The following is a 15,555-nucleotide window of genomic DNA, read 5'->3' as shown; positions in this document are numbered from 1 at the left end:
AGCCAAATCAACTCAACAGAATCAACTTGCATCCAAAAAAAGGAGCCTGGAACTATTTTGAGTGGCTGAAGTGCAACTGAAGTGAAGTTGCTAACTTTAAGGACAAATATGAACTGAGAAAGAAATAAAAATAAATAATAAATAAATAAAGAAAGAATAAAAAGTTCATAAATGTTTTTTTTTTCAGTTTAGATGTTGACATAACACCTGTGTCAGATGACCAGTTGCAACCCATGAGTACTGGAGCTAGGCCATACATGTAAAAGGCTGTGGCAGTGCAAACTTCTGCTATTATTGTAGTTAGCACTAGTGCTAAGTTAATGGTGATTCACACTAACATTTTTTTGGCTGTTGTAGATTAAACAGATATTTGAAGCTTCTAAAATACATACCATGTTTTACTTGAGGATTATAACAGACATATTAGCATATTTTACCATGTAGCAGTTCTACAGTGACTCTTTCATTGGAGAGGTCTGGTTTTAACAACCCACTGATTAGTCTGCTGCTCATGTTCAGTCAATGACATTTCTAAAACTTTCCCAACAGTGATGTTTTTTCTCACAAAATTTGTCTCGCCTATTGGGAATCAAACATGATTAGTTAAAACCTCAGGCACCTTGTAATTATGCTTATAGTTAATCTATGTTCATGGTAAGCATGTTAGGTCTTCTCTTTAGCCCCTGAAGTCCTGACCAATAGGAAGCCTGCTTAACTAAATCTACCTAGATTCCATGGAGAAAAACAGGTCCTGATTGGCTTGTTAACCACTGGACATTTTAAGAATTTTCCTCTTTCTATCCAAGACTTAGCACTGAAGCAACAGTAGTGTTGTAGTACTTGCAGACTTTATATTCAAGAATGATTCTACTGAATAAAACAAACTAAAAATTACAGTGTATTTTTTTTAGTTTCCAGAAAGCATTGTCACTGAGACATTCACTGAGCTGTGAGTTTTTGTCATTTTTCCCCATAAAATGGCAGGATACAAACTATACACATAGATATTATGACAATAAAGCTGGCAAAAAAACCCTGTAGGACCAGTGACACCTACTGAGGTGTTTATACATATTTACGTAGGTCTATGAATGGCTTACAAAGACCTTTGCCCTACAGTAAAGTGTTACTAACTGATTTAAAAGGTGGACACTACAAAATTCCAGACAATAATGTGGACAGCCTGACCTAAAAGGTCATATGCAACTGTCCACAGTGATCCTAGAGAAACGCAGCTTGGGTTTGAGTTGCATTAGTTGTTCTTCTTCATCCGACCAACAATGGCAGCTCCGCTCTCAAAAGCAGCCACTTAAATATTCATGAGGTAACCCACACCTGTTTCCAGGTAACCGATGCTGAGGTCCTGAACCATGAAAGAGCGAGTGTGTGTGTGTGTGTGTGTGTGTGTGTGAGAGACCAGCACTGTAACTGTTTCTTTCTGCTGTTCACACAGATACCAGAGCTTCTGCAAGCAAGCTGGTATTTTCTGAACATATACGAGACCATGAAGGAGCTCTAAGGAGCTGCAACCAATAGTGCTGTTTCTTTCCATTGTGTGGCTAGATTCATCATTTGGTGATGTTTGGACGTGTTTGCAGATGGACCAGAGACGCTTCTGAGGACCTCTAAAGTGGGATCCCGTTGATGGTGGCTTGACGGGGGATTTCTCTCTTTCTCTGTTTTCGCTTGTCCAGGCTTTCAGAAGGAGCCATGAATCCACTTTTTAAGGCATACAAGAGCAAGGTCATGAAAACCTTCAACCCTGATGCCGAGGAAGACCCTGCTGAAGAGGTAAGGTGGCATATTAAGCCATTAAACTGCAAGCTTATTATTCAGTTATTAATCTTAAAAAATATTAGATTAGGCATTTTCATAATCTTTGTATCTTAGCATATGATTGACTCTCATAGACAATCATTTCAGTTTTCCTGTCATGGCAGAACCCAACAGAGCCCATAATAGAACCAAATGGGGCTGATGATGAAGCTAAAATGATTGTCCATTAGTTGTTTAATATTGTTGATATGTTTTACAATGTGTGTATTCATCCATTTTCTTGATGTTTTATTTTACATCATTTGAAAATGTTAAGTACCATGTACAAAATGTCATGGCAAACGCAGAAACGACATGGAAAATAACCTAGAATTCATTTTTAACATTAATATACAGTCATATGCAGAGGTTTGGGCTCCTGTAGTCAAATGAAGTTTTGTTGATTTTCTAAGTGATAATAAGTAAACAGCCCACTACAGAAAACAAAATTTAGCACATTTTAGTGCACAATTACAGTTTGTTTGCTTTAACATTTACCATATAACATTTGTTTGCTTTAACAATTTAACATATAACATGTAACCTTTAAACGGCTGAGCATATTGGATTCCTATAAATACTGACTTAGTAAAAAATGTGCAACACTTTAATTTACATTAGAAAATGCAGGTTTTACTTTTATTTGCTTTTCCAAAGAGCATTATAACAGAACATTCAGTGTACTGTCCACATAAGTGTCAAACCTGCTCCAACTGTAACGCTTGGCCTTCACTAAGGTGATCCAGCAGCCATATATCAATGTCCCAGGCGAAGGGTGATGCATATTTATTATGCATAGCCATGTTGTAATTATAGCCAGATAGATACAGGCCGACAGTGGGGCACATTTACAAATTACTAAAGTATTGTCAGAAGATCAGAGACCACTCTTTTCACAGAAGCCTCAACAAACAAACACCAGTCATTTCAATATTTAGTGTCCACACTTTACCTTTATTACAGCTTTCATTCTTTTGAGGATACTTACAATTTTCCACACCTTCAGTCTTAAAAGTTGGTTGAATTATCTGCTTCTCAGAACTCAGAACTCCATCACAAACTCAGTGATGCTGAGGACTGGACTCTGGGGTGGTCAGTCCATTGTTCAGCTTCTTTGTTTGATGATGATCTTCTTGATCAACTACACATCCTTGCAGACCCACAGTGCTGAGTGGTCTTCTCACAGTGGAAGGATGGACAGAAACACCTGTGGATGTTCTCAGATCTGAAGCAGCTTGATTTTCTCCTCTCTCAAGGATCAAAGTTTTTCCATTGATTTTCCCTGACACATATAGGCTGTTGAAAATGTACTGGATAAAGATGTATTGGAGAGGGTGCAAGAGGGTGAATGCAGAAGGTTCTGAACTGTCCAAGTTATGGTAGGTTAGTATGCTGCAGGTGTTTGCTGTCCTAGACGAAGGACAATGACCTAGTTCTTCAAAGCCGATGGGAACTTGATCCTGAACAGGATCCTGGATGCCATGCTAGAGATTTAGCAGGAATGATTAGCAGGGATGATTTGGGTAGTAAATCTTGGGGCATGTGTTAATAACACTTGGACACTGGAGCTGTCCTGCTTTGTCCATTTAAATGGCTCTCTGAAATTGAGACAGCTGCAGTATAGCAACCATCACAGTTTACATAACTTGTCCAAGTATCTATGCGTGTCAGCACATAGTGGATAAGAAAATAGGTCAATGACTACTTCATGTTTTTACTTACAATGAGTTATTATTTCTCTTATTAGAATGGATGATCCTTTAAACTGCATCATATTATTCACTAATTAATCTTACGATGAATTATTCGGTAACTATATGATACTCAGTGAAATGGATTAAACCCTTAACACGGACTTCAATGCAAACTGGTTGAGCTATTCTTAGGTTATAGAAGTGTGTATTAAACTTGAACTGTTAAGGGGTCAAATCCCAACTCAGTCTGCAGGACTAGAGCATTAGCCTTTTTAGACTCTTCTCTAATCATCACCAAAAATCTTCTTTTTGGCTGTTTTGTCTGGTTAGGTTTATTGTTTTAGCTACAGGTTTCAGTGGGAATGCGTTGTGTATGTGCGGTTATACTAACGAGCCACTAGATGAAGACATTTACAGACTGGAGAGCAGTGGCACAAACCCTCCTAACTTCTATAGTTTGTAATTCACTTATGCTTACAGTGAAACATATACATAATCAGTGAAACATATACATAATCAGTGTTTATAACTGCATACCTGATATTTATCCTTGAATTGCTAGAGTTAGAGTTGAGTTGAAACTGAGTTCTACATTAAGGTAAATCTCTGTCTGGAGGACTGGTGACCATTGTTCTATGACACATGAGGTCAATCAGTGCAGTTTCATACCTGATTCAATAAAAGACCACAACCTGGGATACTCAGTCATATTGCTCCATCTTACTTTAGCCATGAATCTCTGTTATAACTCTGTATTTGGGTGTTGTTTTAGGTGATTGAGGCAGCCGAAGAAATGACACCAGTCCAGCAAGATGAAGGGCCAAGCACTGTCACTCAACTCGCTAAAAGAGTAAGACTGGACACAGTCCACCCAGCCCAGCTAATGCCACCCATAGGATTACTTAACATTTCATTTTTTACCTTTACCCCATATATTTGAGATAGTTTGGTGTCCATAAAATGGGAAAAGATACATTGCACAGCTAAAGTAGTAGCCTTGTAACATCTTGAAGCCTGATTTTTGTCACTACTTCTGTTCTGTCCACTTTTATAGATAAAATCTATTTGATTTTATCAACACAGTTTGAACAGGGTTGTACATAAACATTTTGAGTGTATAGCACTGGTGCTAGAAAAGTGGCAAGTGTTGTAGCTTGAATGCAAATATTATAGCACTGAAATAAAGACTTTTTTAGTAACCCCAATTATCAGAACTATATATATATATATATATATATATATATATATATATATATATATATATATATATATATATATATAATCAACTCATAGTCTCTTGCTAATAAAACTTCTCTTTGACTGCTGGTGTGGTTGTTCTTTCAGATGCAGGGAGTTGGGGCAAAAGGGTGGAAAAGTATGACTGCTCTCTTTAGCAAAGATGATGAGCACCAGCTTCTGGAGGCAGAGTCAGACAGCCAGCCTGCTGCAGACCAGTGAGTGACCATAAAGGCCTCAGCATTCACCTTATTCTGCTCCTAGAACTCAGACTCTTCTGCACTACAATTTTCTGCATTGCATGACCATTGCAGTTGATTTGATTTAATATTGCATACTTACTGGCCACTCTCTTGTAGCTCCACCTTGCTCATGTACAGTTGGAGATTGTAGCCCATGAGATGAACAACAGCAGTCCTGTGGCTTCACCAGGGTTCGAGTTGCGGGGGCAGCATCCTAAGCAATGAGGCCCAGACCTTCCTTTCCCCAGCCACTTCCAATAGCTCCCTGGGGGGGATTCCAAGGTGCTCCCAGGCCAGCTGGGCAATATAGTTACGCCAGCATGTCCTGGGTCTTCCCCAGGGTCTCCTCCCAGGTGGACTTGCCTGTGACACCTCTCGGGGGAGGCGTCCATGAGGCATCCTAACCAGATGCCTGAACCACCTCAGCTGGCTACTCTCGACATGGAAAAGCAGCGGCTGTACCCCCCTCCCGGGTGACCGAACTTCTCACCCTATCTCTAAGGGAGAGTCCAGACACCCTGCAGAGGAAACTCATTTCAGCCGCTTGTATTTGCAATCTCATTCTTTTGGTCATTACCCAAAGCTCATGACCATAGGCGAGGGTGGGAACGTAGATCGACCGGTAAATCGAGAGCCTTGCCTTATGGCTCAGCTCTTTCTTTACCACAACAGAACAGTAAAGAGACCGCATCACTGCTGACCCAGCACCAATCCGCCTGTGAATCTCCCGCTCCCTTTTACCATCACTCGTGAACAAGACCCCGAGATAAGACTCCTCCACTTGAGGCAAGAGCTTATCCCCGACCCAGAGAGGGCTCTGCACCCTTTTCCACCTGAGAACCATGGCCTCGGATTTGGAGGTACTGATTCTCATCCCGGCCGCTTCACACTCGGCTGCAAACCGATCCAGTGAAAGCTGAAGTTCACGGCCTGATGTCCCCAATAGGACCACATCATCTGCAAACAGCAGCGATGTGACCTTGAGGTCACCAATCCGGACACCCTCCATCCCCTGACTGTGCCTAGAAATTCTATCCATGAATAGAATCGGTGACAAAGGGCAGCCCTGACGGAGTCCAACTCTCACTGGGAACGAGTCTGACTTACTGCCGGCCATGTGAACCAAACTGCTGCTTTGTTTGTACAGGGCCTGAATGGCTCGTAGCAAAGAGCCATGTACCCCGTACTCCCGAAGCACCTCTCACAGAATACCCCAGGGAACACAGTCGAATGCCTTCTCCAAATCCACAAAGCACATGTGGACTGGTTGGGCAAACTCCCATGAACCCTCCAGAATCCTGGAGAGGGTGAAGAGTTGGTCCAGTGTTCCACGACCAGGGCGGAACCCGCACTGCTCCTCCTGGATCCAAGGTTCGACTATAAGCTGGACTCTCCAGTACCCTGCATAGACCTTACCAGAGACGCTGAGGAGTGTGATTCCCCGGGGCCAATCTGCCATTGTACACCAACATAGTGGAGCTATAAGGCAGGTGTAGCTCATAAAATGGCCAATTGGCAAATGGATGTACAAAGTAGGTATTTCTAATAATGTAGCCAGTGAGTGGAAGCCCAATGTAGGTGTTTTAAATAAAGCAGGCAGTCTGTATGCAGTCAGTTTGTCTGACTTGTTTTTTTGGTGACTAATCTTCGTTATCTCTGCAGCCCACTGGCAGTGAAGCCAGAGGAACCCCCACGGCTTAACAAGCGTGGCACAGGATTCTGGGATAGCTTTGCCACTAAGTGGCACCAGGCAGCTGCCATGAAACAGGCTGAAGCAGCATCTGCTGCAGCAAATGTGGCAGGTGGCGAAGAAGGGGTGGAGCCAGGAACCGAGGGGCTGAGCCAAGAGGAGGGGAATCAGGGAGGGATGGAGAACGAGGCAGGAGGAGAAGGAGGGGGGTGTGGCAACAGCTTTTCAAAGTATGCCTCTCTGGGTGGGGCTAATGACAACGCATCCTCCTTCAAATGGAACTTTGTGACAGGCAAACTGGCTGAGATAAAAAGCAAAAGTATGACCAAAAGCAACTAGACCAGTTACAGCGGAGGAGAGACGCCAGAGATGGAAACAGCAAAGCAGAAGCCACATATCTAGTCAACACAAGCTACAGCGTTACACCATAAACCTTCACTGTGCACTGGGATCTGATGCACACCTAGATCTCTTCTTGTCATCTTGTTGTGGACACATCTCATGGCGTTTGTTTCTTTAGGCAGCTCCTCCAACCTTTGATCTGACTGAAAGGGCATCTAAACTTCAGACAGTGCCTTAATTTTTTTCCCAACCCTGTGGTGAACAGTGTATATACGATGTCTTCTATTAGAAATAAAGGAATAATTAATACCACCACTAGATGGCAGTTTAGACTGATCAGAGTGCAGAAGCAGCCACTTCCTGTTCCTTTCCATTATATCAAATATATGACAAACCACAAGAGGGCGCCTGCAAGTGAGGCCTCATTGGTAGTGAATGGAGCAAAACAGGTATAAAAATGTAATAAATATTTTTCTAGTTTCATGAGAAAAAATTTCCTTTAATTTTAAAAAGTAGAAAAATGCATTTTATATTAAATAAATCTGTATCTTTCTATTTTTCTACTACTGCTGGGTGCTGGTTTTGGAGTAAAGCCATTTGCACTTGCTGGCATCATGAATGCACATATGACACTGTTACAAAGTCTTATACTCGGAGTCGGAATATTTTACAGTATTCTGTGCTGAGAAAACAAGTCAAAACAATTTAATACATTAGTTTTGTACAAAAGCTCCACGAGAACACGTTCATTTAGGACCTCTTTTTCTAGTGACATCTAGTGTCTGACCAATCTTGAAGACTGTATTGACCGGCAGCTCTTCTCTGAAGTAACGCCTGAGCTGAGCTGAACAGTAAAGTAAGCGCTTTTCGTACACATTCCATTTAGCCTGCTACCAAACTACATATACTAATGCTAGCTAGCAGGGTGTGATCGTCTTATTCGTATCTGTGAATGATGATTTCAGATGATTTCATGATTTTCAAGCTGGAATCTTTTTAAAAATGTTTTAGCCTTACCCTGATCTGGTCTGCTAGTTAGTAGGTTGTACCTTGGCTGTTATGAAGGTTAGCTAGCTCAGAAGCTGCAATGGTAAAAATTTGTCCTGAATCCCTGTTTGCAAGTGGTCATGAAAGGTCACGGGGCTACTGAATAGCAGGCCTTGCCATTTAGCCTCGTCTCTGGTTAAATTTGGCTTATCTGGGAGGTAGCGTAATGGAAAAGGGGCTAGTTTAAAAGAGTGTAGGCTACTAATGAGAAATGAACAGATTCTGTGGATCTAGATTGGTTGTTTTTTTATGGACATATCCCATAATCTTCTTGCTGGCGTCCCCCTTTAGTCAACGTACTGCTGCAAAACACACGTTTCAGGGAATTATGTACTGCAGTCTTTATTTACAACAGAGATCACCATACCTGACTCAACTATTAGTGCAAATAGCTAATGAAAGGTCTTAATAAACCAAAGTCTGTGTAATTAAACTGTACTGTCTTATGACATGACATCTTGTACAGAAGAATTTATTCACTACATAACTGGTACTACAGACAACACAAAGGTCTAATTTTTCATTTTTTTATTCCAGAAAAATTGTGCCTTAATTATCAGCCCTGCTAAATAACACCACACAGACCTGCATGCCTGGTCACAAGCAAATCCTACATATGCTGTTTTTTGGATTATGTTATGCTGGTCAACCAGCATGACTGTGCTGGGTGAGCAGCACAAACCAGCTTTTTTCAGCAGGGAAGTAATTACTGATCAAATATCCAGAATCTACTTTATAATATTAGGTTGATATCAATTATCACGTGTTTATTTGTATGTAAAGTCAAAATAGGAATGATGTTGCTGCTGTTAGAGCTGGCAAAGAACACTTTTCTTCAGGGGTGAATAAATCTCTGCCTTATTTACATTACGCAGTGGTTCTGATGATCCTGTTCCTTCTCTGGCTTCTTCTTCTTCTAATTGTATTCCAAGTTGTGAGACAATCAGTATAAATCAAACATAAACCACTGACAAGGCCATGATTAATCTGAGTTCAGACTTATCAGCGAATTCAATATCCAACAAAGTGAATCAGCCGCCAAGTGACCAGACAACAAAACCGTAAAGAGCTGATGGATATAGACATTCTCTCGATGCTGCCTGGTGTCAGTTATTTGCTCATATCTCCAGCTGTTTTTCTCCATTTTGAATGTCATGCTGAATGAGTTGTTTTGTTTGTTCTTTTATTTTGTGACCAAATAAAATCCTAATTTCAAGTAAGAAAAGAGAAAATGCCTGATGTCCTTTAGTCACTGACTGCACCAGCTCCACCTCAGCAGACACCAAGCAAGCTGTTTAGTCCAGCTGAGAAGATAAAGCTAGTCGTAAAGCTGTGGATGTGTGCCTTGTGAAAAACTCCATAAGTAGAAATACTGTTACTGTGTGATAATTCAATTGAGGAAAATTTTAATAGAAAACTCCAGTAAGAGTAAAGAAGTTTACTTGAGTTGTCAAGTTACTTTTCTGTATATCTGCAATCGCAAATTTCTAAACTGATGTGGCTATTCCATCAGAAATCATCTGTGCAAACAAAACTACAGCAATACTGCATGGGGCAAAAACCTGAGTCCTGAGACTCCTCCACTAGCACAGATTATAGTTTATCTGCTGCCAACAAAGAAGCTTAGAATCCCTAAAGGACTGTGCAGAGTTTGTTACTGTGGTGGCAACATGAAGGGCTGAACAGGCAGGCCAGCACTTAGCTCACATTATAAGGTAGTAACTTTAACTTGTCAGGGACTTTAACTGTCAGCTGGTGTTGGGTTCATTTCTGGCTGATTCCCGGTTGTTCAGCTGTTCTTCTGTCACAGCTACCGACTGAAAAGCTGCTCAGTGGAGACGACAGTTTGGGAATTTAGTGTAAGGAGCTGGAGAACGAACTGCCAGCTGAGCAGCGAGTGGGCGGAGCTCGTTACTCTGACGTAGCAACAAGCTGCTCGTTAAGAAGCTATAATTTGGAGGAAGGAACTGCGACCACTGAAGCAGTAGAACAAACAGGGGGTGTGTTATCATAAAATAGCATTTGTTATGTCAATCATTATTGGTGATAACACTCCTCGAGTGTTCTACTGCTTTAATACAGTAGTTAAATAAATACAGTAAGAAATGAATAAACTGGCCGTGAACGCAGCGTTTAATATGTTTTAATATACACTGGTTATCTATGTATTCAGGTTTAGGTTCAAAATGCAGGTTTGGTGAAGCTTTGAACTCCTGATAAACACAGTATGGTCTCCCATCCAGTCACTGACCAGGACCAACCACTGTTTGTGGCTGGCCTCCAGTATCATCCATTTAAAGAATCCCACCACTCTTTCATGTCTCAAAAGAGGCTGCTTTATTTTTATAAATTCTTAATTTTGAGACAAATTCAAAGGAAAGGTTACGTTAAAAGAACTTTTAATGTCAGGTAGCTTTCAGTGAAAGTCGTGACCAAGCCCCACATTGCTTAGTTTCTGACATGAGACCAGACCAAAGACCTCCAGTGGCCAATTAAAGAATCCCACCAATCTATTAGGACTCTTAATTAGGACTCTTAAGAATTCTTAATTTTGAATAAACGCTATATTTATGTCTGTCCGCAGCTTCTAATGTCAGGTAGCTTCAGTGAAAGTTGTGACCAAATTGATAGATTCTTAGATTCTCACATGAGACCAGACCAACGGTTCTCCTAGATTTGTATACATTCTGGTAGCCAAAATAGGTCTTCTATGTAATTTGGTAGACCTCACAAAGAAATCTGCACCAGGGACTGTGAAGTGGACAGGGGAGTGTGAGAAGGCATTTCAGGACCTGAAGGATGCTCTGTGTGAGGACACAATTTTGCAGAGTCCTGACTTTTCAAAGCCTTTTATTCTGCAAACTGATGCCTCAGGTGTAGGATTGGGGTTTCTTCACTGGGATTTAATAAACACTGATTTTTGCACCCCAACCTGGAACGTACCCACGTGTCTTTTCCGTCGGACCATCACACCTGGTATTGATAATATTGTGTTTTCCATGGGAATCCACATAGGCTATGAACTACAGGTGGAAGTAAGTGGCTGCAGTGTTTCGTGTTTCTCGGATGTTTTGGTCAATGGCAAGTCACTGAAGGTTGGTCCACCAGTGAAACAGACATAGTGAGTGATTTTGAGTTGAATGATGTTGCACTGTATATTCAAGGGAACCACTTTTAAGCAATTCAGATGGATCCACAATACCAGCCCCTTATTAAAGATGAATTCCACTGATTTTTAAAAATTTCAGCATAATTTAGTTGTTGAGATGTAAACAGTCCTTCATAATGTTTTGGTGTGATGATGTGGTTTTGATGTGACTTGGATTGCATTTTACAGTGGTTGTGATAGGAATCAGGAGTTGTTATATCTATAATGCAAACAAGGCATTTTATTTGCTATCCAAATTGAACTTACACATGTTGTAAAATAGATATACAGTACTGTGCAAAAGTCTTAGGCACCCAAGACACATTTTCAAAATCTATTTCTTTGTGTAGTTTGTGTTTATTTGCTGAGAAAAGTGGTATTTGAATAAAGAAAATGAATAGAATATTAATTAATAATGATTTATATATATATATATATATATATATATATATATATATATATATATATATATATATATATATATATATATATATATAAATAGTGATTCTCTGGATGTTTTTGTTTGTTTACCCATCTCCAAGCCTCTCCTCAAGGAAGCCCAGTATTATATGTAGTTAAAAAGCAGCTCCTGGTTTGACCAAACAGTGCTCAGTAAATTGAGCTCATGATGTAATTGATGATATTAACGAGTCTCTGTGACGGCTGTGAAGGTGTCCAGGAAAAATATGGACCCTAGAAATTCTTGTTCCTTTTTATTGTTTTTCTGTTTATTTGAATTATGAATATGACTTTATTCTATGACTCTATGACTTTATGTCTATGACTTTATGTCCACAAGCATAAACTTCAGAAAGTCAGGTGGTAGAAGTTTCATCACATAAACTTTATTAATAGTATAGCTTGAAGCCTGTACTACATGTCCTATAGTGGCTCATTAACAGTGATCTGTAAAAAGACTACAAGATACATACATACATAAAAAGATACATACTTTCGCAAAAGGTTTAAAGCAGTTATTGCTGCAAAAAGTGGTCCTTCAAAAATTTAAATGTGGGGCTTGAATGCTTGTGTCAGCAATCTCTGACTCTAATATTCTGATTTAGCTTTTCTAACAGCAGAAGTACATTTATTTCTCAACTGTCTAAAGGTAAGCCAATGGTCTCGCTCAGGGGAGAGAGACCATTGGCTTACCTTTAGACAGCTGAGAAATAAATGTACTTCTGCTGTTAGAAAAGCTAAATCAGAAAATTACTTTAGCTTAATCACCAGCACTAGAAACCCTCAAAACATCTGGAAAATAGTAAATTCTCTAAAAAATAATTCCCCCCTTTTTCCAACAAGCGTTTTAGTTGACGATCTGCTGATTTCTGCCCAGAAGGAAATATGTAAAGCCTTTAACTCACATTTTGCTGCAGCCGGCCACATCTTTGATAAGAATAGCACAAACCCATTGAATAAAACTGATCTCAGCTCTACTGTTTCTAGAACGCATGGTCTTTACTCACTCCAGCCATTTTCTCCATATTTAGTTGCTAATGCCGTGGATAAAATGAATCCACGAAAAGCCACTGGAGAAGATGGGCTGGACCCCTTTTTATTGCGTCTCGCAGCCCCGATTATTTTTAGAATACATTTTATACATTTTTAATCTTTCAGTTTTATCTTGCAGAATTCCCAGGGTCTGGAAAACAGCTCATGTAATTCCTCTGCATAAAGGTGGTGAGACAACAGATCTGAATAATTATAGGCCAATCTCAAAACTGTCGTGTTTAGCAAAAATGTTGGAATCTCTAGTGAACCAGCAACTGAAATCATTTCTTCATAAAAATTCTGTTTTATCTAAATATCAGTCTGGTTTCAGAGAAGGTCACAGCACTATCTCTGCTACGACACTGGTTTTAAACAACCATAAAAAATCTTTATTCAGACATAGACCAGAAGAAACATTGTGCAGCTGTTTTTATTGACTTAACAAAAGCATTCGACACAGTTGATCACACTCTTCTTTTACAGAACTTAGAAAAGATGGCTTTGATGCAACTGCGCTGGACTGGACCCAAAACTACCTCACTGACAGAAATCAATGCATGGCATTGAATAATTATAAATCAGAGTTGGTATCTGTATCTACAGGTGTACCACAAGGTTCAATTTTGGGTCCAGTCTTATTTAATATCTACATACATGATATTGCTACCTCTTCTTCAACCTCAGACTGCAAAATTCACCAGATGACACAATTTTATATTGCTCAGCTGATTCTATTCATGCTGCAACAAGAAAATTACAGAGCTCATTTAATGCTCTGCAGGTGGCGCTATATAAGCACAAACTAGTTTTAAATGCCACGAAAACTAAGTTCATGCTGTTTTCCAGATCATTTAATACTGATTTTAGTACTGTAAATATTACTACCCTGGCAGGATCCACTATTGAGAGAGTCACGGAATATAAATACCTTGGCATATGGCTGGACGATAAACTCAGTTTTAAACCACACATTAATAAACTAGTCAGTAAATGCGACAGAAGCTGGGTTACTTTTATAGACAATCCTGTTTCCCCACGCACGCCCGAAAAAGACTAGTTGAAGCAGCTTTACTATCAGTGCTGGACTATGGCGACGTTATCCATAAATATGCTCCTCCAGCTCCCTCAAATTACTGGACCCAGTGTATCGCTCTGCCCTGAGGGTCATCACTGGAGATCCGTACAGAACTCACCACTGTGAGCTGTATGAGAAAGTTGGGTGGCCCTCTTTAACGGGACAAAGGGAAACACATTGGTTGATTTTTATTTATAAGACACTCTCAGGTCCTTTGCCAGAATATATCACTTCATTGATGATTACGAATAACAGTAATTATCAGACTCGCTCTAGTAATTGGATCAGCTGCCAGGTACCAAGAGTTTTTACTGAACTGGGAAAATCTGCTTTTAGTCACAGCACCAGCTGGAATTCACTACAGGACACACTAAAACTCGGCTCACTAGCGTCACTCAGTCATTTTAAACTTTTAATATCAAACCACCTTCAGACAGCCTGGACCTGTTTTACTTAATCTTATTTATTCGTAACTTTTATTTTGTATTAGTTCTCCTTAGTCTTTTATCTCTTTTTATTTATTTATTTATTTCCTCTCATTTTATTTTAAGTTTTTATGATTACTTTTTAATTTGTGATATTGTACTATTACTTTACTCATTTCTTATCTATTTTTGATCTTAATTTCTTACCATTTAAATAGGGTTAGGTTTAGTTCTATTTTTTATCTACTTTTATCTTTTATTCACTGTTATTTAAAATTTTCTTTTAATTTAAAATGATTAAATGTAGTTATTATTTTCTTTGTCACGTCAATCCCTGTTTTTGTAAATGCTCGGCTGCATTGAAAATGAGGGTTGCCCTCAATGTACTTCCGAGTCAAAATAAAGGTTGATTGATTGATTGATTGATCTCCCTTCTGGCCACCAGAGGTCTTCCTCTCCTGAGTTTTAATATGGTCTCCACAACAAGCGTAATGAGTCCCACCTGATCCTATAAAAACCTCTCTTTCACGCCCACTTTGTGAAGTATTGCCAGTTCCTCAGTGTCTGCCTTACCAAGCCTTGTTTATGTGCATGTGTGTGTGCGTTTGTTTTGGACTGTTGTCTGCTCTTTGAACTGAATTTTGTTCTTGCCCTTTTGGATATTTTTGCCAGTTTTTTTTTGCTGACTGCTTTTTGGCTTTTGACCTCCTTTTCTGTCCTTGACCTTGCCCCTTGGATTTCCCTGTTTTAGTAAACCACCTTTAACCTGCACATGGATCCTTCTCATGTTCCTGAGAATCAACTGTTACATTATGCAAGTAGCATAATTTTTTCATTTTACTTCAAAATTTACTTTATTACTTATTACTTCAATTTTTCCAATGTTCAGCAGTATTGCATTTAAAATGCATACTTTTATTATATACTATAATATAAAGTTATTACACAATCCCATTTCCAAAAAAGTTGGAACACTGCAAAAAGTAAAATAAAAACAAAATGCAATGATTTGCAAATCATTTAAACCATATTTAATTGAAAAAAGTACAAAGACAACAAATGTTGAAATATCAAATTCTGATCTTTGGGCCCTCAGGCAGCACTGCATTAAAAACAGACATGATCCTGTAGTGGAAATCACTGCATGGGCTCAGAAACACTTCTGAAAACCACTGTCTGTGAACACAGTTCATCACTGCATCCACAAATGATTTGTTGTCTTTGTAGTATTTTCCTTTAAATATATGGTTTACATCATTGCATTCCATTTTGATTTACATTCTGCACAGTGTCCCAACTTTATTTTGTAAATGGGGTTGTATATATTGACCATGCTTATATAAAATTAAA

At 39.4% G+C, this 15,555-nt stretch overlaps 1 protein-coding gene across 1 annotated transcript; it reads left to right on the top strand.

Annotated features, from left to right (window-relative positions):
• Positions 1 to 1,440: 1,440 nt before the first annotated feature.
• Positions 1,441 to 7,470, top strand: LOC108413462 (uncharacterized protein C1orf232). Its single transcript, XM_017685980.2, has 4 exons — positions 1,441 to 1,791; positions 4,282 to 4,359; positions 4,854 to 4,963; positions 6,650 to 7,470. The coding sequence occupies exons 1-4, from the start codon at positions 1,711 to 1,713 to the stop codon at positions 7,014 to 7,016; spliced, it is 636 nt and encodes a 211-aa protein (XP_017541469.1). The 5' UTR covers positions 1,441 to 1,710; the 3' UTR covers positions 7,017 to 7,470.
• The last annotated feature ends 8,085 nt before the right edge of the window (positions 7,471 to 15,555 follow it).

The sequence above is a fragment of the Pygocentrus nattereri genome, chromosome 24, assembly GCF_015220715.1.
Source record: "Pygocentrus nattereri isolate fPygNat1 chromosome 24, fPygNat1.pri, whole genome shotgun sequence".
NCBI lineage: Eukaryota > Metazoa > Chordata > Actinopteri > Characiformes > Serrasalmidae > Pygocentrus > Pygocentrus nattereri.
Note: the sequence above shows the minus strand (reverse complement) of the source record. Positions and strands in the feature narration are given on the sequence as shown.

Bases quoted from the DNA above. Each gene is read 5' to 3' on its own strand.
- LOC108413462 (XM_017685980.2), top strand. From the start codon at position 1,711: ATGAATCCACTTTTTAAGGCATACAAGAGCAAGGTCATGAAAACCTTC. The intron at 1,792-4,281 runs GTAAGGTGGCAT...GTGTTGTTTTAG, and splicing joins AGGAAGACCCTGCTGAAGAG to GTGATTGAGGCAGCCGAAGA. The intron at 4,964-6,649 runs GTGAGTGACCAT...TTATCTCTGCAG, and splicing joins AGCCAGCCTGCTGCAGACCA to CCCACTGGCAGTGAAGCCAG.